This window comes from Scyliorhinus canicula, chromosome 18, assembly GCF_902713615.1.
Source record: "Scyliorhinus canicula chromosome 18, sScyCan1.1, whole genome shotgun sequence".
NCBI classification, from domain to species: domain Eukaryota; kingdom Metazoa; phylum Chordata; class Chondrichthyes; order Carcharhiniformes; family Scyliorhinidae; genus Scyliorhinus; species Scyliorhinus canicula.
Genome location: NC_052163.1, coordinates 101842391 through 101863228, shown reverse-complemented (window position 1 = coordinate 101863228; position 20838 = coordinate 101842391). Strand labels below are relative to the sequence as shown.

The 20838-nt window shown below is 48.8% G+C and overlaps 1 protein-coding gene across 1 annotated transcript in view; it reads left to right on the top strand.

Annotated features, from left to right (window-relative positions):
• The window catches only part of LOC119953594 (A disintegrin and metalloproteinase with thrombospondin motifs 6-like), a 167282-nt gene that overhangs the window by 137976 nt on the left and 8468 nt on the right, over nt 1–20838 (top strand). Inside the window, exons 19-24 of the mRNA XM_038778003.1 lie at nt 642–805; nt 1464–1602; nt 6237–6366; nt 9284–9488; nt 11282–11458; nt 16531–16687. Coding sequence (XP_038633931.1) covers nt 642–805; nt 1464–1602; nt 6237–6366; nt 9284–9488; nt 11282–11458; nt 16531–16687 — 972 coding nt within the window. The remainder of the gene's footprint in view (nt 1–641; nt 806–1463; nt 1603–6236; nt 6367–9283; nt 9489–11281; nt 11459–16530; nt 16688–20838) is intronic.

Genomic DNA, 20838 nt, shown 5'->3' with positions numbered 1-20838 from the left:
GTATTAAACTGAAAGAGCTAAGTTAAAATTTATATTGATATGGCTCCCTGCCAGAAAGTGTTTGGTTTTTTCTTTTTTAAATAAATTTAGAGTACCCAATTATTTTTTCCAATTAAGGGGCAATTTAGCATGGCCAATCCACCTACCCTGCACATCTTTTGAGTTGTGGGGATGAAACCCACGCAAACACGGGGAGAATGTGCAAACTCCACACGGACAGTGATCCAGGGTCGGGATTCGAACCCGGGTCCTCAGCGCCGTAGGCAGAAACACTGTGCCACCGTGCTGCCCTGGAAAGTGCTTGGTTATTAATCACACCTGGTTGTTCGTCTGTGTAAAAATGTGTGTATGAAATGGTGGCAGAATTGGGCTCAGTTGTGATACTTTAAGGTGGTCAAATAACGTGTCCACTTTTGTTGTCTATGTTCAGATGAAGAATCAGGTAGGGCGCAGTGGTAATTAGCGCATTATATCCTATTCAGGAGATAGGGGGGGACAATTGATGGGATTGGCAGGGTATAAAATTATGGAGTCATATTCAATCACGGTTGTAAATTGGAAGTTATGACAGTAACTTTCAAAACAAACTAATAGAATGCATGGTGAGACCTTCTTTAATGCATATTAAACTTCCTTTTAAGCACTGAAATCTGATGGTGAAGAATACTTTATTAATGGTGGCTGGTCCATAGATACACCACAGCGGTTTGATATTGCTGGAACTGCTTTCCACTATAAGAGGCCCGATGATGAGCCAGAGTGTCTGGAAGCATTGGGGCCAACCAATGCAAGTCTCTTTCTTATGGTAATCATTTATTTTGAACTTTAAACGTTGCATGAGCAAAGTTGGTAAAAAAGAATGAGTGGTAACTTGGAGTGTTTCTATTAATATAGCTGAAAATGGGTCTATAGCAGGCAATAGCTATTTTAAATGAGGGCCCAGTTATTATTAGTTATACAACTGACCTCCGCTGTGAGGAACCTGGCTTGAAATTGCTGAAAATGACTGAGAAAAATCACATTGAACCATTTACTAGTTTTACGAGTGAATACTTTGCAGTTTCTGAGTAAATTAAATATTTTTCACACGCAAATGCTTTTAAAATCTGTCTATGGATAGCTGCATGCCTACAAAAATGATGGAATTTTGAACAGCAATGCAAGTGAAAGAAACTCGTAAAAAAAAAAGCAACTGGTTCACCAATGCCTTTCTGGAATGAAGCCTTCCAACGTTACTTGGGACTTTAGTTCCATACAGGATTGCTCCTGTTGACGGTGAATGTGATGCATCAAGCAAAGAGTGTAGCAGTTAGTTGTTTTATGCAGTGATAACATACCTTGGAAGTTTGGTGCCTGAAAATTAAAAATAAGTAAGATCTGGCAATTAGTGTTTTGATTTAATAAGCATCCAAGCAATCAAAATTACAGAATATGCCTTACATTATTTTTCATTTGTCATGCAGGTGCTGGTACAAGAGGAAAATCAGGGCATTCATTACAGGTTTAATGCACCCATCACACACCCAATCAGTGGTGACACACAGGCAAGCTATGAATGGCAATATTTTCCATGGTCCAAGTGCACGGCAATATGTGCAGGAGGTATGACGTAGAAAAATGTGAACACTGATCATGTTACCGATGGCTAGAGAATGTCAAAGATATTTTACTTATGACCATGAATAGCTATTTTAGGGTGCGCACAGTTACTCAAAAGTAACTCATAGTCTTTTTGCTCGCAGAGGACAGGTGTTTGAACAGGTGTAGCTTATACCAAGCATAAGAGAGCCAGGTTGTGAGCCCAACTGATGATCTTAAATTGGTTGTGTGTGTCATTCTTGGCACACTCGAGATTGTTCAACAAGTGCTGCCAAATCACAGAAGCACATCTAATGTTAGACATTATGGTTTGAGGTTGGCAAACATGGGCTGGTTGAGTACAATCAATATTCTGCCAATTATGAACAGCGGAAAGAACCGGCTGTTTGATATGATTCACCAGTCATTGGGATGTGCGGCCTATATACTTGACATCACACCGACACCAAAATTAATTTATCACATAACTAATTTAATTTTATTGGACCGTTCAGCTCTTGGTTTACTCATGCAATGAGTCCATTCATGTCAATAAAAACGTGTTCGCAATTTTTGTCACAATAAATAGGTGTTAGGAATTAGAATAATTCTCCATAGAGTGTAAGGACTTAATAGAGAAATCTCTGCTGACCAGCAACAAATCATAGGCAAGATGATCAGCTGGTATTATAATTCAACTGGTGTTTCTTTCAAAGTAAGACATAAAAATCCTTGGAGGTGCTCCGAATATGTTTTGGGCCTTGTGGTCTTTTGACTGAGTAACTTGAAATTTGTCTTCTCACTTTTCTTCAAATAACTTTGGAAAACAACTGGGCAAAAGCCAACTAGAAGTTGAAGAAAGGGCGGCACGTTCGCACAGTGGTTTGCACTGTTGCTTCACAGCACCAAGGGCCTGGGTTCGATTTCCAGCTTGGTACACTGTGTCTGTGCGGAGTCTGCATGTTTTCCCCGTGTCTGTATGGGTTTCCTCCGGGTACTCCGGTTTCCACCCATGAGTCTCGAAAGATGTGCTTGTTAGGTGAATTGGACATTCTGAATTCTCCCTCAGTGCACCCGAACAGGCACCGCAGCGTGGCGACTAAGGGACTTTCACAGTAACTTTGTTGCAATGTTAATGTACTTGTGACACTAATGAAGATTAAAATTAAAGATATTACACCAGTATAGCTGAATGAATAATATTGACACATCATTGAAAATTGGGTAAACTGCACAATCCAATTCAGCTCATGGTGTCTCAAATCTGGAAAAATATATTAAATCCACTTTGAAGAAGGCTAATTCTTTTGAGTAAAACATCAATTGAGGCATTAAACGACATAAATGATTATTCAATTAATAAATTTAATTGTGTTTTGAAAAACGCTTTTCCTGAAAATATTTATTTTGTTTAAGTACTTATTTTGTGCACCGGAAACTGCAGATACTGAGCAAAGTAAAAGGCAAATCGAAGCGCCTTCAGGTTCAACACTTTCAGAAACACATTTTGAGTAATTTGTTGGAAAAATCCATCCTGAGGCCAGTTTGATTCTTTTTCAGAGTGATGTCCGCCGTCACAGAATTTTCGACTGAAAAGATAGGTCGGGGGGGGGGGGGCATAACCAGGCAGTGCCTGACACAGCCACCCTCCCCCCCCCCAGCACATTGGCACTGTCCCCTGGCAGTGCCAACCTATCAGGCAGTGCCAGGGGAGGGCTCTCTGTACAGCCCCATTGGGAGAGGGTGACCCTTTATATGTGGGGGGGGGGGGGGGGGGGGGAGGGGGGTGATTGCACTCGTACTGTAGTACGTAGTGATGGAGGGGGTGTTCCCCTTATCTATGTAGGGGGAAAAGACCCAACGGAATATGGGTCATACAGACCCATATCTCTGCTGAACGCAGACGCCAAAATACTGGCCAAAATCCTAGCCAAAAGGCTAGAAGACTGTGTACCTGAGGTGGTCACAGAGGACCAGACGGGCTTCGTCAAAGGTAGACAGATTACCGCGAACATCAGGCGCCTGCTGAACGTGATAATGACCCCCTCCGGGGAGAGAACACAAGAGGTGATCGTCTCCCTGGACGCAGAAAAGGCCTTCGACAGAGTCGAATGGAAATACCTCATAGAGGTACTGGAGCGGTTCGGGCTTGGAACAGGGTTCACCGCTTGGGAAAAGCTCCTATACAACGCTCCCATGGCGAGTGTACGGACCAACAATACCAACTCCCAATACTTCCAGCTGCACAGGGGCACCAGGCAAGGATGCCCACTGTCCCCGCTGCTGTTCGCACTAGCAATCGAACCGCTAGCAATCGCGCTCAGGGCAGCAAAAAATTGGAGGGGGATCCGAAGGGGAGGTAGAGAGCACAGAGTCTCACTCTATGCGGATGATCTGCTCCTCTATATCTCGGACCCACAAAGCAGCATGGACGGAATCATAGCGCTCCTGAAAGAGTTTGGAGCCTTCTCGGGCTACAAACTCAACATGAGCAAAAGTGAGATCTTCCCAGTACACCCGCAAGGGGGGGGGGGGGGGGGGGGGGGGGGGGCAGCACTAAAGGGCCTGCCGTTCAAACAAGCCCGAAATAAATTCCGCTACCTGGGGATCCAAATAGCCCATGACTGGAAAGGGATCCACAAATGGAACCTCACCAGCCTGACGGAGGAAGTTAAAAAGGACCTGCAAAGATGGAACACACTCCCGCTCTCCCTCGCGGGGAGAGTCCAGACGATCAAAATGAACGTACTGCCCAGGTTCCTTTTCCTGTTTAGATCCATTCCGATCTACATCCCCAAGGCCTTTTTCAAAGCGCTGGACAAACATATCATGGCGTTCGTATGGGGGGGTAAAAATGCTAGGATCCCAAAGAAGGTCATACAAAAAACAAAATCCAGGGGGGGGCTAGCCCTCCCGAATCTACAATTCTACCACTGGGCGGCAACAGCCGAGCGAGTAAAGGGATGGATCCAGGAGCCAGAAGCCGAGTGGGTGCGTGCGGAGGAGGCCTCCTGCATGGGAACCTCCCTCCGGGCCCTCGCCACGGCAGCACTCCCATCCCCACCCAAAAAACACTCCACCAGCCCAGTGGTGACGGCCACCCTCCAATCCTGGAACCAACTGCGGCAGCAATTTGGCCTGTACAAAATGTCGGACGAGGCTCCCATCTGCAACAACCATAGGTTCACACCAGCACTGACTGACGCCACCTTCAAAAGGTGGAGGCAGGACGGGGGGACACTGACAGTCAAGGACCTATACACGGACGACAGGATCGCAACACTGGACGAACTGACAGAGAAATTTCAGCTAGCTGGGGGGAACGAGCTACGGTACCTGCAGCTCAAAAACTTCCTACGAAAGGAGACAAGGACATACCCACAACCGCCACGACGGACACTACTGGAAGACCTACTGGACGCAAGCATCCTACAGAAAGGGAACTGTAGTGACATGTATGACCGACTGGTAGATAGGGACGACACCGTACTGGACGCAACAAGAAGGAAATGGGAGGACGACCTGGGGATGGAGATAGGGTGGGGACTCTGGAGCGAAGCACTGCATAGGGTCAACTCCACCTCCACGTGCGCAAGGCTCAGCCTGACGCAACTAAAAGTGGTACATAGAGCCCACTTAACGAGAAACCGTATGAGTAGGTTCTTCCCGGAGGTGGAGGACAAATGTGAGCGGTGCCAGAGAGGCCCGGCCAACCACGCCCACATGTTCTGGTCTTGCCCCAGACTTGTGGAGTACTGGACAGCCTTCTTCGAGGCTATGTCCAAAGTGGTGGGGGTGAGGGTGGAGCCATGCCCGATAGTGGCGGTCTTCGGGGTTTCAGACCAGCCAGATCTATTCCTGGGGAGGAGGGCGGATGCCCTTGCCTTTGCCTCCTGGCGGCGGTCAGCAGCACCACCCAGAGCTGCAGACTGGCTGTCCGACCTCTCGGAATCTCTCCAAATGGAGAAAATCAAATTCGCCATCCGAGGGTCGGACGACGGCTTCCACAGAACGTGGGAGCCATTCATGCAACTGTTCCGGGACCTGTTTGTGGCCAACGTACAGGAGGAAGAATAGTCGGGTGGCCAAGAACCAGGGGAAAATGGACGGGAATCGGGGGAAGGTAGCCGGGGGGAGGGAGGGGGGGGGGGGGGGGCTACGGGCTCGGTATGGGGGTTTGATGGCAAGCCAAGGCCCAAAACCAAACTATAAATAAATGCCTATAAACATGTGCCTCGGCCATATTGGGGAATGTAAAATATGTATGCTGGCTAAAGGGGGCGACCACAATTATTGTTATGAAGATGCTTACCTGTAAATATTCATGTTAAATTTTTGTGTTTTCCTTTTTTTTTTCTCTCTCTCTAATAACTTGTAATTTGTCATATAAAAAATATGAAAACTCAATAAAAAAACATTTAAAAAAAAAAATCTATGTAGGGGGCATGTGTGAAGCACACACAATCTAAATAATTAAGCTTTACGTGTTTCCGTTGGTTCTTTATTCGTCAGATTAACCTCAGGGTCAGAGTTAGAAGTCTGATTAGAAATTGCAAGAACTATTGACCTGTACCTATTTGTTTTTAAAGCAGTGATCTCCAGTTCCGAGAGTGTATTATTCAAGTTACTGATTACCAAATTTTATCATTTCTATATAGGTATACAGGCACAGGCTGTTGTGTGCAAGAAATTGGGTGATAATTCTGTTGTTTCTGCCCATTACTGTAACAGTGAAAACAAGCTTCCAGAAAAACAACGAGCTTGCAACACTGAGCCATGTACATCAGTGTAAGTAACACAGAGACAAAGAACTGGGTCAACACTGAGCACAATTGTTACTCCTGTGTCACACTATCACAAGCTCAGTAGAGCTGGACAAATGTCATCAGATCAATTCTTGAGGTCATTGAGTAACAATACATGGGGAAGCCTCCTGAGGTTGTGTCACCAAGAAAAGTGATAACAAGGCACTTATTGTAGCTCATAAAATCCAGTCCCATTTTACTCTTTGCACAATCACTTTGGAACACTTCTTGCCCTTCCCAAGCTTGAATGTACATTTTTCAAACTTGAACTTCCTCTCGACATATTGGTTCAGGAGACAATTTCAGAATCTGAATTGTGCTGCCTACAATTATGGTGGAGGCAGATTCAGTGGTAACTTTCAAAAGGGAACTAGCTAAATAAAGTAAGGGGAAAGATTTTCAGGCCTATGGGGAGAAAGGAGGGGAATGACGAGGTCTTTCCAAGAGTCAGATAGGAATGATGGACAGAACTGTGCCTCATCTATGGTTTCATGATTTTCTTACACCAAATCATTCAAGATGCCTTCAAAAGTCAAATACATTGGGTGGGATTTTCCAGTCCCACCAATGGCAACCCCCCAGCCACTGGTTCCCCGGTGAGAACAACGGGAAACCCTGTTGATAGCGGCAGGACCAGATGGTGGGCTGCATCTGCCACCACAAAACTCGCAGTAGGGCGCGTGGAACATCCCCACCCATGGAGCTAAATGTGATGGGCAAGGTCAAGAAGAGAATAATACTGAATGACGAGGCTGAGGTCTGAGCAGTGGAAACACGCAAGGCTTGCAATTGTCTGACCTTGGAGCAGGCTGATCTTGTGTGACAGAGGTCTGAGCTTCCACAACAGCACTCGGATATTGGGTGGGCTTTTCCTGCCCCCACCCGATAACATTTTCTGCCTCTGGTTATGCGCCTCCTCATCCTGCAAGAGAGAGAGGTGTGTCTGTGAGTGTCATGCAATTTATTTGGCTGACATATCCATTAGTGGCAGGCTGCACATGCCGTGATATGTTGGTGTGAGGCTTAGAGCAGTGCTATGTGTGAAGGTGAGGTGAAGCTGCTACGTATGAGTTCAGATAGATGATATTAGTGGTAGATGAATGATGGGACTATGGTGCATTGAATAGTATCTGAGGCTAGTGGTGCAGGTGGTGTGAAAACACATTTAAAGATGCTTCACTGACCTTGACCACACGTGTGAGGCCAGTGACCTTTTTCAGCTCTGCAACATGTTTTTTTTGATCATTCATTCTTGGGTTATTGAAGTCGTTGGTTAGGTCAACATTTATTGCTCATCCCTAATTGCCCTTGAGAAGGTGGTAGTCAGCTGCCATCTTGAACCACTACAATTCATCAAGGATGAACCCCTGTCCCTGACTGCCATGGCTCCATGGTCTAACAACCTTCTTAGTGTTTGTCTGGAGGGCCTCCTAGCACTCTGTGACAGATACAGTACATCACTTCACTTCAACATCTCTGCCATACCAAGGCCCTCAATGTGGTGTTAAAACATCCTGGGCCATAATTGTAGAGCCCCACCAAGAGCAGGAACAGATGCAAATTTAATAACAGGGTGAGTCATGGGGGTGGAGTTTTGAGAAACCTGAAAATGTCAGCACTGGCCAGCATGCCAGTTTCCTGACCCAGTCGCTGATATTAGCCATTTTTTTGTCAAGGTGTGGCGTGGTCAGAGATACTTGCCCCCACATGACAAGTATTCAATTAAGCTGATGAGCAGCTTTGTCAAGTGCATTTAAAGGAGGCCGAAGGGAGGCCGTCACCCCTCCTGCCACCCCTCCCGCCGCTCCTAATCCCCACCATCTGGAGACAGTCCCGGAAACAATACAAGGAGAAAATTCAGCACTTGGAGCCCACTCTCTCCCAAGTTGTACCATTCTTCTGCTCGTCCTAGATCAGACTGGTTTACAGAATGGTTTCCAGCGTCTGCTCCCAGGTACAGTGGTACACTTCCCATTCAAGAGGTGAAAGCTGGCTTTAAGAAGTAGGAGTGCAGACTCATTGTGACTGATGCTACCTTCATGATTTTAGACACCCTACTGAGGCGCACAGTTACTCACCAGCATAGTTATCACTAGCTGCCTACTGCAGGCAGGTTAATTAGCATGTCGCACCAAGTTGTTATTCTGCCTTCATCAGCAGGAGCTAGCCCAGGTTCACCTTAGATCATAATTCCTGCACCCATTTTCATCGTCTATTAAATATAATCCCCTTTCATTTTAAGGACATATATTTTGTTTGAAAGGACAGCTTAGGCCACCTTTGTACTGGGCTTTCGCACAACCCCTCCCCCCACCCCCCCCCCCCCTCCCCCCCCCCCCCCCAGAATCTGAGCCACTGAAAACCCTTTCCTCATGACGTGTCCTGTTAACCTGTGGCCATTCCTTTGGCACCAGCTGGTGGGGGTACCCATCATCCAAAATTTCACTGAGATCATCAGCCAGGTGCTGCTTCTCAGCTGCTTTGGCTAGGCGACTGACTGTGAGCCATGTCGAAGAGGCCTGGTAGTTAAAATTGACTGGGCCTCACACTATAGAAATCGGGGTTTGGTATTTTCCTTGTCATTGAACTTCCGAACTCCCATTCATGGTTAAAATCAGGACTTATATTTTCACCAGCCATTAATATTCTATTCAAATAACTCTGGCTTTACACTGGGTACAAGTTTCAGAGGCAAACACACAAAGTGCATAAGTCATTAGACTGACTATTGTGTATATGGAAGAACCAGGAATTTAGCCATAATGAACCAGACACTCACCAAAGCCTCATAATATTGATGTCAGATATTTGAACAGTGCATTGTTATTCGGGTGATTTGTCCTCGCTTTCCTAGGTTTGTACATAAGCAACAAGTCAATTTATATTTTTTACTTTCTCAGTTGGATTGTAGGTGAATGGACTGAGTGCAGTCGGACCTGCAATGGTGGACTTCGCACTCGGGATGTCACGTGTGTCCAAAAAGTCACAGCGTCTGAGCAAAAAGTCCTGGATGACAGCTACTGTAACAGTGAACGCCCCATGATAAAGGAAAGCTGTAGTAACCACACCTGTCCACCCGAATGGGTTCCGCTTGATTGGTCTGAGGTAATGTCTACTTCAGTATAGGATTTAAGTGTCCAATTTATATGAAGTTGTTTGTTGATTGTCAAAGAAACACAACTCAATGGTATTTAATTGCAAGTGAAAACAGGTTATCCCTTTTAGAGTAGAGATTCAGGTCAGTGGAAGGAGTGGAACTATGACACAAAGCCTGCAGTTTGGGGTAGATCCCAGAACCACCGTGTTTCTCCCCCTGCTTCCTTGCCCCCACAATTTGCACAGGACGGGAGTGGATGGGGCAGGCCGGTGTTTCCAGTTTGCAGTTTCTGCCTCCAATGCTTGAATGTTTACCCCTGGACAGGTGGATTTGGGTGCTTGCAGGCATAGTACACTCCTCTTGCACAGCTTTTATGCACATTTGCAAGAGGGAGATGAATGTCAGGGTGGGTCATGCATGAGAATGGGGTAAATTTGGAAAAGGCCGAGTAAATCTATAATAGGAAATAGTACAGTCTCTGACCAACCTTAAAGAAAATATGGAAAGATAGCTGAAAAGGTCACAGGACCATTGAAGTGAGTCATAGAGTCATAGATGTTTACAGCATGGAAACAGGTCCTTTGGCCCAGCTTGTCCATGCCACCAAGTTTCTAATATTTAGCTAGTTCCACTTACTAGTCCCATTTCTGAGGATTGAGGGAAATACATATTAGTTGAACTGAGAATGTGCATGTACTGGAGGAGAAAGCAAATAAATCGTTAGCAATTCCTGTTCTAAATTTGAGAGATGAACAGAACTCAAGAGATACATTTCCAAGGCCCTGTTGATATGCATTCTAGGCTGTGAAAGAAAATCGCGGAGGTGAAATCAATGGTGCTGACCATATTTTTGATCCTTCCCATCTGTTGCTGCAATCCTCATCCATGCTTTCATTGCCTGCAGACTTGACTGTTCCAATGCTCTCCTGACTTTTCCATAACCTTGAGTGAATCTAAAACTCTGCTGCTTGCACCGTACCCCACTCACTTGACATCACTGTGCTGTCTGATCCATATTCACTCCCGGTCCATCAATTCCTTAGTTTTGCAATTGTCATCCGATGTTCAAATCACCTCATGGCTGTGCCCCTTCCGATCTCAGGAAACTCCTTTAACCTCTTTCAACCCTCCAAGAATTGTGTGTTCCTCCAACTCTGCACTCTTGTGCAACCCCCCCCCCCCCCCCCCCCCCCCCACCTTACAGCCACTCCACAATCACAAGTGATTGATCAAAGTGGTTCATTGCTTTTTGAAAACCAAACTCCACAGAAAGTTGCAACATTCATGGGTTTTGAGCCCGATTCCCTGGTCTTCCCATGGAGTGTTTCTCGATGGCCCGCCATTGGCCAGTGGCGGGATTTTCTTGTCGATGGGATTCTCTATTGAATTAACCCCCACCCCCCGCAGTGGGGAGGTGCCGTCAGTGAGACCAGAAGATCCAGGGTAATCGGCAAGAGCAGCCCGAAGATCTCACCCTTTGTCTTCATCTTGTGCCAGTCGTAGTTATCCACTTAATGTAACAACCAGACTCCACTGCCAAGTTCCCTCCTTTCCCAACTGAAGAAGTTGCCTGACTTGTCCTGTTCCTCACCCATGTCTCTGCCCATAGGAACTGAAATTCACTTTCCTGGGACGTTGGATAGAAATGAATTCACTAAGTGATTCAAAATTGTGTCTCATGATCTATAAACATTACAGAGAAAAGTTTAAGGTTTATTTTTCTTTTGATGGTAGCATTCACCTTATACGATAAAATGAATCATGGTGAAATGTGAGCATGTCTTTCTCTTTTTCTTAACAGTGCACACCAAGCTGCGGAATGGGCAATCGACATCGTATTGTACTCTGCAAGAGCAGTGATTACACTGTGACATATCCAGCTTCCCAATGCCCTGCGGACTCCAAACCTCCCATCCGCATACGATGTACTTCACAACGCTGTCCGCTCCCACGCTGGGTAGCGGGCGAATGGAGCCCGGTAATCATTTAACGAGATAAGTTATTGTCCCACCCAGTGTAATAAAGTTACAGCGTGTAAAAATAAGGTTCTGAGTAAAATGATAATATAAGGTCCCATATAGTAAAGTTTTTTTCATTAATTCAAGTCCAGGTTCAAGTTGAATAGTTCGAAGTGTAAATTGTGGAACTATTCCAATATTGCACACACAAAATAGCTACAAAAACTTTCTTCAAAGCTAGGCTCCCTCTTTTGTTTTTCTTTGAAGTCAGGGCAAAAAATACTGGAATTATTCAAAACATAGCTTGCGAAGAGGGCACAAAGAGGCTGCAAAGAAAATAGAACAGAATCTTGTTGTGGCATCAGGGATCTCGACTGCCAGCTAGAGAGCCAGCGAGAGACCCACGCTGCCTCTTTTCGCGGAGGTCTGTCCAAACTCAAGCCAATCAGGCAGTGATGATGCCTTCCCTGGAATTAAGAACCTGGTCGTGGAAATCTCACCTACCATGAGCTGCCTGCCAATCAGAGGCTGGCAGCACTTGTGCTCAGTAGCAACACAGGGAGACTATGTTTGCTGGGGGAAGGATCGACATTCAAGTGCCAGGAACGTGGAGGGCGACCCAGACCACAAGGAGGGGTTCAGGTGTTTCATGGGGTGGGGCTTGTGGGGAGAAGGGTACAGGAGGTCTGCAGCAAGGGTGAATGGCTGGCTCTCAGCAGCGCCCCCCCCCCCCCCCTCCCCAACGTTGAGTCCCTCGATCGGACACTGAGTGATAAATAAATCTGCATATAATTGAACAGGGCTTTGTTGAGACAACGGACAGAACCCCGCGCTGAGTTTAATAGCAGAGGGCATTTAATCATTTAAGGCCCTCATCCAGCTCCAATGGTATCAATCCAGTGATAGAGAGCATGACAAGCAAACCTTTGTGGGTTTGCTTGCAGGCTCCTGGAGGTGATGCCTCATACAAAGCCACTCAGTGCCTGATTGAAACGCTTGGCATTAGGAAGAGGAGGGACCCGCTGACAGCTATCTCACTGCCCTTACTGCTGTTCCCACCCCATGAAGCACATCCTGCAAACCGCCCCCCCACCTTGCCATTATTCACCTTTACTTCATATTCTCTCATGGGTTGCGGGCGTTGCTGGCTGGATCAGCATATATTGCCAATTCCTAATCATTCTTGTGATGAGCTAACTTTTTGAATCGCTGCAGTCCATATGGTGTAGGTACTCCCACTGTGCTGTTAGGGAGAGAGTTCCAGCATTTTAATGAAGCAACAGTGAAGGAACGGTGATATGGTTCAATGTTAGGATGATGTGTAGCATGGAGGGAACCTTTCAGGTGATAGTATTCCCATGTATCAGCTGCCAATGTCCTTCTAGATGAAAATCGCTTATTGTCACGAGTAGGCTTCAATGAAGTTACTGAAAAGCCCCTAGTCGCCACATTCCGGCGCCTGTCCGGGGAGGCTGGTACGGGAATCGAACCGTGCTGTTGGCCTACTTGGTCTGCTTTAAAAGCCAGCGATTTAGCTGAGTGAGCTAAACCAGCCCCTTAGTGAGCTAAACCAGCCCCTAATGACCATAGTTTTGGAAGCTGCTGAGGAGCCTTGGTAAGTTCCTGTAGCACATCTTGTAAATGCCATACATGCTACCACTGTGTGTCGATGGGAGGGAGTGAATGTTTGTGGATGGGGTGCCAATCAAGCGGGCGCCTTTGACCTGGATGGTCATTGCCTGACACATGTGTAGCGTGAATGTAACTTGCCACTTGTCAGCCCAAGCCTGGATATTGTCCAGGTCTTGCTGCATTTAGCTGCTTCATTATGCAACCTCTCACACAGAATAACCTGCTTATCCCAGGAAGCAATCTAATGAATCTTGGTTGCACCACCTCCAAGGTGAGTATATCCTTCCTATATGAAGATGAAAACTGCTCACAGTATTCCAGGTGTGGGATGGAATCTTGTGGAGGCAAAGGGGATCTCAACTACCAGCTGAGAGCCAGCAAGCACCCCCGCCCCCCCCAACCCTCCACCCCTGCATCGCTCCTTTTCAGGAAGGCTGGCTGCATCTAGTTTCACTCAGGCAATTAACAGTCAGCAATGGGTCTTTCCCTGCAGCAAGGATCTGGGGCTGGAAGTTGCACCTGCCAACAGCTCTCGGACAGGTGCCACTAGCTCTGTTTAAAGGCTATGTCTGCGAAGCACTGGCTGCTGCTGGTATGGCACCCACCCACAATCTACGATCATAGCTGGAAACCACCTACTGATTACCATTACTCAGTACTCCTCCATGTTGAACACCGCTTGGAGGAAGCACTGTAATTCGCAAGGGTGCAGAATATACTCTGGTTGGGAGATTTCAATGTCCATCGCCAATCATAAAATCCCTACAGTGCAGCTCAGTCAGCCCATCGACTCTGCACCAAGCCTCCGAAAGAGCACCATGTCCACTCCCCCACCCACCCTGCTCTATCCCCATAACCCTGTAACCTAGTATGGTGAATGTATTACGGCAACCATTCACCACTGTATTACATTACATTACATTGTACTATGTTGATGCTCTTCTGGGCTCCACCTATGGACCGTTGTATTACGTTACATTGCATTGTGTCATGTTGGTGCCCTTGTGGGCTCTGCCCCTGGCTCCGCCCCCTCAGGGGACGTTATATAGACCTGCTGCCTTACAGGTCGCTCTCAGTACAGAGCAGTCGCAGGCAGGCACAGTTCTAGCTGATTAAAACCACTGTTCACTTCACCTCTTAGTCTCGTGTGAATTGACGGTCGTACCAATTTAATCAGCGACAACAATGCAATGGAAACAGCCCTCAAACCTGATTACTGGAACTCGACCCACAGGCCGCAGAAGCCAAAGGGTCATTAAGGCCCTGCATAGTATTTTCACCGTGTTCGGTTTCCCCACTGACGTCCACAGTGACCGGGGCTCCTCGTTTATGAGCGACGAACTGAGTCAGTACCTGCTCGGTAAGGGCATCGCCTCGAGCAGCACTACCAGTTGCAACCCCTGAGGAAACGGACAGGTGGAGAGAGAGAACACGACGGTATGGAAGGCCGTCCTCCTGGCCCTATGGTCTAGGAGTCTCCCGGTTACCTGCTGGCAGGAAGTCCTCCCAGACGCACTCCACTCCATTAGGTCACTCCTTTGCACAGCCACGAGCGAGACCCCTCATGACCGCCTATTTGTTTTCCCTAGGAAATCCACCTCCGGGGTCTCGCTTCTGTCCTGGCTGACAACACCGAGGCCTGTCCTCCTCCGAAAACACGTGAGGAACCATAGGTCTGCCCCCTGGTCGAGAGGGTCCAGCTCGTTCACGCCAACCCCCCAGTATCCCTACGTGGCGCACCACGATGGCCGACAAGATACAGTCTCCCTCCGGGATCTGGCACCCGCAGGTTTCCCTACGCCATCACCTACCCCCCACCCTACACCGAGCATCGCCCCCCACCCCTGCATGTCCTACACCCCCCCCTCCTACACCTCCTCCCCCCATTGCCGACCTACAGGGATGAAGCTCCAGCAGACACGCTCCCGGAGTCAACACGTGCCCGCAGCGATGAGTTCAACATCCGTGCCCGCAGCGAAACCAGAGCTCAGGCGATCGCAGTGCACAATCAAGGCGCCGGACAGACTCAACCTGTGAGCCACTTCCCCCCCGCTGGACTTCATTTTTTTAACAGGGGGTGAATGTGGTGAATGTAATATGGCAACCATTCACCCATTCACCACTGTATTACATTACGTTGTACTATGTTGATGCCCTTGTGGGCTCCACCTATGAACCATTGTACTACATTACATTGCATTGTGTCATGTTGGTGCCCTTGTGGGCTCCGCCCCTGGCTCCGCCTCCTTGAGGGGAGGTATATGGAGCAGCTGCCCTGTTGGCGGCTCTCAGTACAGAGCAGTCGCAGGCAGGCACAGTTCTTGCTGATTAAAACCACTGTTCACTTCAACTCTCCGTCTCGTGTGAATTGATGGTCGCATCACCTAGCCTGCACACTAAGGGGCAATTTAGCATGGCCAGTCCACCCCAGCCGCACATCTTTGGACTGTGGGTGGAAACCCGAGCATCCAGAGGAAACCCACACAGATGTGGGGAGAATGTACAAATTCCATAGACACCCAAGGCCGGTACTGAACCCGGGTCCCTCGCATTGTGCTACCGTGGCGGCCACCATGAGTAACTCGGTAGCATCACCACTGACCTGGTTGGCCGGGTCTTAAAGGACATAGCTTCCAGACTGGGCCTGCAGCAGGTGGTGAGGGAGCCAACAAGAGGGAAAAATAGACGTGACCCAATCCTCATCAACCTGCCTGCTGCAGATGCATCTGTACATGACGGTATCGGTAAGAATGACCACCGTACAATGTCCTGGCTTCACATTGAGGATATCCTCCATTGTGCTGTGTGGCACTACCACTGAGTTAAATGGGATAAATTTTGAACAGATCTAGCAACTCGAGACTGGCATCCATGAGGCTGTGGGTCATCAGTAGCAGCAGAATTGCATTCAATCGCAATTTGTAACCTCATGGCCTGGCATATTCCCCACTCTACCATTACTGCCAAGCCAAGGAATCAACCCTGGTTCAATAAAGAGGCCAGAAAAAAAGAGTCCGGTTTTATTGGGGGGTCGTTCTCGGCTTCACTACAGGTGCCCAAAATGGGACTCTTTTTCACGTGTTAATTCGCGCCCTTAGTGTCTAGTCTAGGTTGACACACCAGTGCAGCTCTGAGGGAATTGTAATATTCTCCAAGTTTCAGCCTTTTTGGTGAGATGTTAAACTAAGGCCATTTCTGCCTGCTCGGGTCGTTACAAACCATCCTATGGCACTTGTTTGAAAAACAGCTGGTATATCAACCAGCCTCACTAATTGCAGAGTAACTGGCCATGTAACTCACTGCAGGCTGGGGTAATCCATGATGCAGCCAAGAAATGTACATTGGTGACAACCTTTATTCTGGGGTGTATATGAAGCACTAGAAGGTTTGTTGACTAATCTGACAATATTTTACATCATACATGCTGAGGATTACATCTGTACTTTGTTTCTTTCCTCAGTGTTCTGTTCAGTGTGGTCTGGGTCAGCAGATGCGAATGGTTCAGTGCTTAACCTACATCGGCCAGTTGTCCACGGAATGTCCAGAGTCCCTTCGGCCTGCAGCCATGCAGCAGTGTGAGAGCAGATGTGAAGCTCTTCCCACTGAGAATCCAGAAGGTAAAAAACTGTACCTTTTCATTCAGTTGCATAGCTCTAGTTTTATCCTTATGGTTGCTCAAGAAAGTCCAAATGAATTGTTCTTCAGAGAAAAGGGGTGAAATTCTCTGTTTTGGAGACGATGGGCTGGATTTTCCGATTTTGAGGCGATGTCCAGAGGAAGTGTCTAGTTTTACGTTGAAAAAGTCACTGGCGCCCCCACACCAAAGCTCCGCCCGGTGGGGCGGGGGGGCTAGCAGCCGCACCACATAAAACCCCTGGCATTCCCGACAGAAACAGCTGGGTAATTGACGGGTCCATGGCCGCACATACGCACAGCGGCGACCCGCAGAGGTTGCACCGTACAACCTGGCGCCTGCCGCACGCGGACCCAGCCTGCCAGATAGTGCCTCCCTGTAAACCCCCTAGCCATCCCTGGACCACCCCCCACCAGTCCCCCCAGCCCCCGCCGAAGCACCCCCGGCCAGCGGAACCACTCCCCCCCCCCCCCCCCCCCCCCCCCCGACTGTAGCAGCGATGGACTCTCCCTCAACCTCAGAGAACACGTGTCCCACGCCATTGGGAAGTCGGCCCATTGAGGGCGGAGCACCGGGGGAGAGCCTTCAGGTGATGTCTGGAGGTTGTCCCAATGGCCTGCAGCGTACTCACCGATTATGTCATTTTAGAGAGGGGGGGGGGGGGGGGGGGGCAGAGCATCCGAAAACAGGCACCGCACCCGATTTCGGCGTCAGAAGGCATTCTCCACCCGATCACCGAATACGATTTTGGCTTCGGCCGTAGAAAAGAGACTCCCGTCAGGAAGCCCCCCAGAAAAGAGACCCCTGTCGAAGACCCCCCAGAAAAGAGACCCCTGTCAGGGAAGTCCAGAAAGGGGCAGTAAAAGAAACACCTGCTTGCACCCCCCACAGGCACAGGAAGCTCCATCTGTCAATTTCTGGAAAGAGAAAATCAGTCAGCTGTGTTTAGACACCTCAGATCTTTGAGCTGCAAGCCATTCCTTCATTTCTCTTTGATATTGATTTTACAAGGCTGGCAATGACAGCTTCCCCACCCACAGCCAGCAGCATTGCTCCATTCATCTTCCATCACGGTTGAGTAACTCTGAAGTGCTTTGAGGGCAATGTTTCTAAACATCAAGCTTTGATTGATAGCGCTGGGACCACTTCAAACAGCATTAAGTGCTTTCCAATCACCTCTCTTCACGCTTGAATGATTTTGAAATGGTCATTTGGAAATTGACAGCACTTAATTCTCTCGACCCGTTCCCCCCTCCTCGGACACCACACCACGGGGCACCGGATCCCCACCCCTCACAACCGCCCCAACGTACTTCTTTGGGGGTCTTCAAGGCCCCCCTCACCCAATCTCAAAAGAGCAGGGACCTGTTCCCTGGCATGAGTAACCTGGCACCTGGACATTGACACTGTCAGCTTGGCACCCTGGCAATACCACTGTCAGCCTGGCAGTACCAAGGTGCCACGCTGGCAGTGCCAAGGTGGCTGCTGACCTATATAAGAAATCCAGGTACGACATACGGAAAGTCATCAGGGATGCCAAAAGACAGTACCGCATCAAACCAGAGTCCCAGGCCAACAACACAAACCCACGACGACTATGGCAGGGCTCATACGAGGTCACAGGCGACAAATCATGGCCAGGCGGAATATCTGGGGCTGGAGAATCCCTCCCCGATGAACTGAACAAGTTCTGTGCCCGCTTTGAGTAGTCAACCAATGCATCAGTGCCACCGTCCCAACAGCCCTGGACACACCCATACCCACTATTGCAGCCTCAGAGATCAGAGCTACCTTCTTGAAAGTGAATCCGCGGAAAGAGACGGGCCCTGACGGAGACCTTGGGCGTGCACTCAGAGCCTGCGCAGACCAGCTGGTGAGTGAAATCGCAGACATCTTCAACACCTCACTCCTCCGCACAAGGTTCCTACTTCCTTCAAGAAGACCACCTTAATACCTGTACCAAAGATGAACAAGGTAGCCTGCCCCAACGACTACCAACCGGTGGCCCTGACGTCTGTTATCATGAAATGCTTTGAGCGGCTAGTCATGAGATGGATCACCGCCAGCCTCCCAAACAGTCTCGATCCACTGCAGTTCGCCTTTCACAGCAACCGGTTCACAGCAGATGCTACATTCCCTGGCTCTACAATCAACACTCGAACACCTCGTTGACAAGGACACCTACGTGAGACAACTGTTCACAGAATACAGCTCCGCCTTTAACACCATTGTTCCGATAAGATTTATAACCAAACTCTGCAATCTTGGACTTGACCCCTCCTCGTGCAGCTGGATCCTCGACTTCCTCACCGACAGACCGCAATCTGTCAGGATAGGCAACAGCACCTCCTCCACAATAGTCCTCAACAGCGGGGCCCCTCAAGGACGTGTGCTCAGTCCTCTACTGTACTACCTACACATACCACTGTGTGGCAAGATTTAACTCCAACTCAATCTATAATTTTGCGGATGATACGACTGTGGTGGGTCGTATCTCAAACCTTGACAAATCAGACTACAGAAGGGAAATAAATCACTTGGTTGCATGGTGTACCGAAAACAACTTCTCCCTAAATGTCGGAAAGACCAAGGAACTGATCATCAACTTCAGGAAGGGCAGCACGACACACACTCCCGTCTACATCAGTGGCTCCGAAGTGGAGATAGTCGATAGCTTTAGGTTCCTGGGGGTCACCATCACCAATAGTCTGTCCTGGTCCACTCACGTTGATGCAACAGTCAAGAAAGCCCGACAACACCTCTACTTCCCACGGAAGCTAAAGAAATTTGGCATGCCTGCATTGACTCTCACAAACTTCTACAGATGTGCCATAGAGAGCATCCTATCTGGCTGCATCATAGCTTGGTATGGCAACAGCGCGGCCCAAGATCGCAAGAAACTGCAGAATGTGGTGAACTCAGTCCAACGCATCACAGGAAGGTACCTGGAATGAGTGTGTTGTCTTATGAGGAAAGGTTGGACAGACTGGGTTTGTTTCAACTGGACGTTAGAAGAGTGAGGGCGGACTTCCGGTTGCGGCTATGACTAGCTAAGCCGCACATTTGGAAGCTCCTGCAACAAAGGTGTTTTTGGGCCAATTGGAGGGCCCCAACGGCGCTGAAAAAACGAATCCCGGTGGGGGAAGGTCCCCTGAGGAGAACTAGACCGATTTTATGGTCGGTACCCGGAGTGGAGCGGCAAGAAAAACGGCAGCAGCTCCCCAAAAAAAGCGGGGGAAGAAAATCAAAATGGCGGCCGGCGGTGCACCGGAGGAGTGGAAGAAATGGGCGGAGGAGCAGCAGGCCGCTCTCCTCCGTTTTTTCACGGAGATGAAAGTGGAACTCTTAGAGTCCATGAACGCGACGGCCACCAGGTTGGTGGGAGCCCAGGCGATCCAAGAGGCGTCGATTAAAGATCTGCAGCAGGAGATGGCCGCGAGGGAGGAGGAGGCCACAGTCATCGGGGCAAAGGTGGAGGCGCACGAGGCACTCCACACGAAGTGGCAGAGCCGCTTCGAGGAGCTGGACACTCGGATGAGGAGGAAAAATTTGAGGATCCTGGGCCTGGAAGAAGGCCTGGAGGGGTCGGATCTCCCGGGATATGTGGCGGAGATGTTGAGCTCCCTGATGGGGGAAGGGGCCGGTCCGGCGCCCCTGGAATTGGAAGAGGCATACCGGGTCATGGCCAGGAGGCCTAGGGCAAACGAGCCCCCGAGGGCGGTGCTGGTGCGGTTCCAGCGGCTAAGTGATCGAGAGAAAGTCCTGAGGTGGGCTAAAAGGGAGAAAAGCAGCAAGTGGCAGAACTTGACGGTAAGGGTGTACCAGGACTGGAGTGCGGAGGTGGCAAAGCGGCGGGCCCGGTACAACCGGACAAAGGCGGTGCTACACGCGAAAAAGATCAAATTTGGAATGTTGCAACCGGCGCGCTTGTGGGTCACCTACAAGGACCAACATCATTATTTCGAGTCCCCAGAGGAGGCCTGGACCTTTGTACAAGAGGAAAAGTTGGACACGAACTAAAACCTGGGAGCACCGGCGGTCGTAGCCGCCGGGGGACTCTTGATTGTGCAAGTGGCCCTTTTCTTTTTCAGGCCAGGTCGGAACTGGGTAACAGTTTCGTGGAGTGTTTGGGGT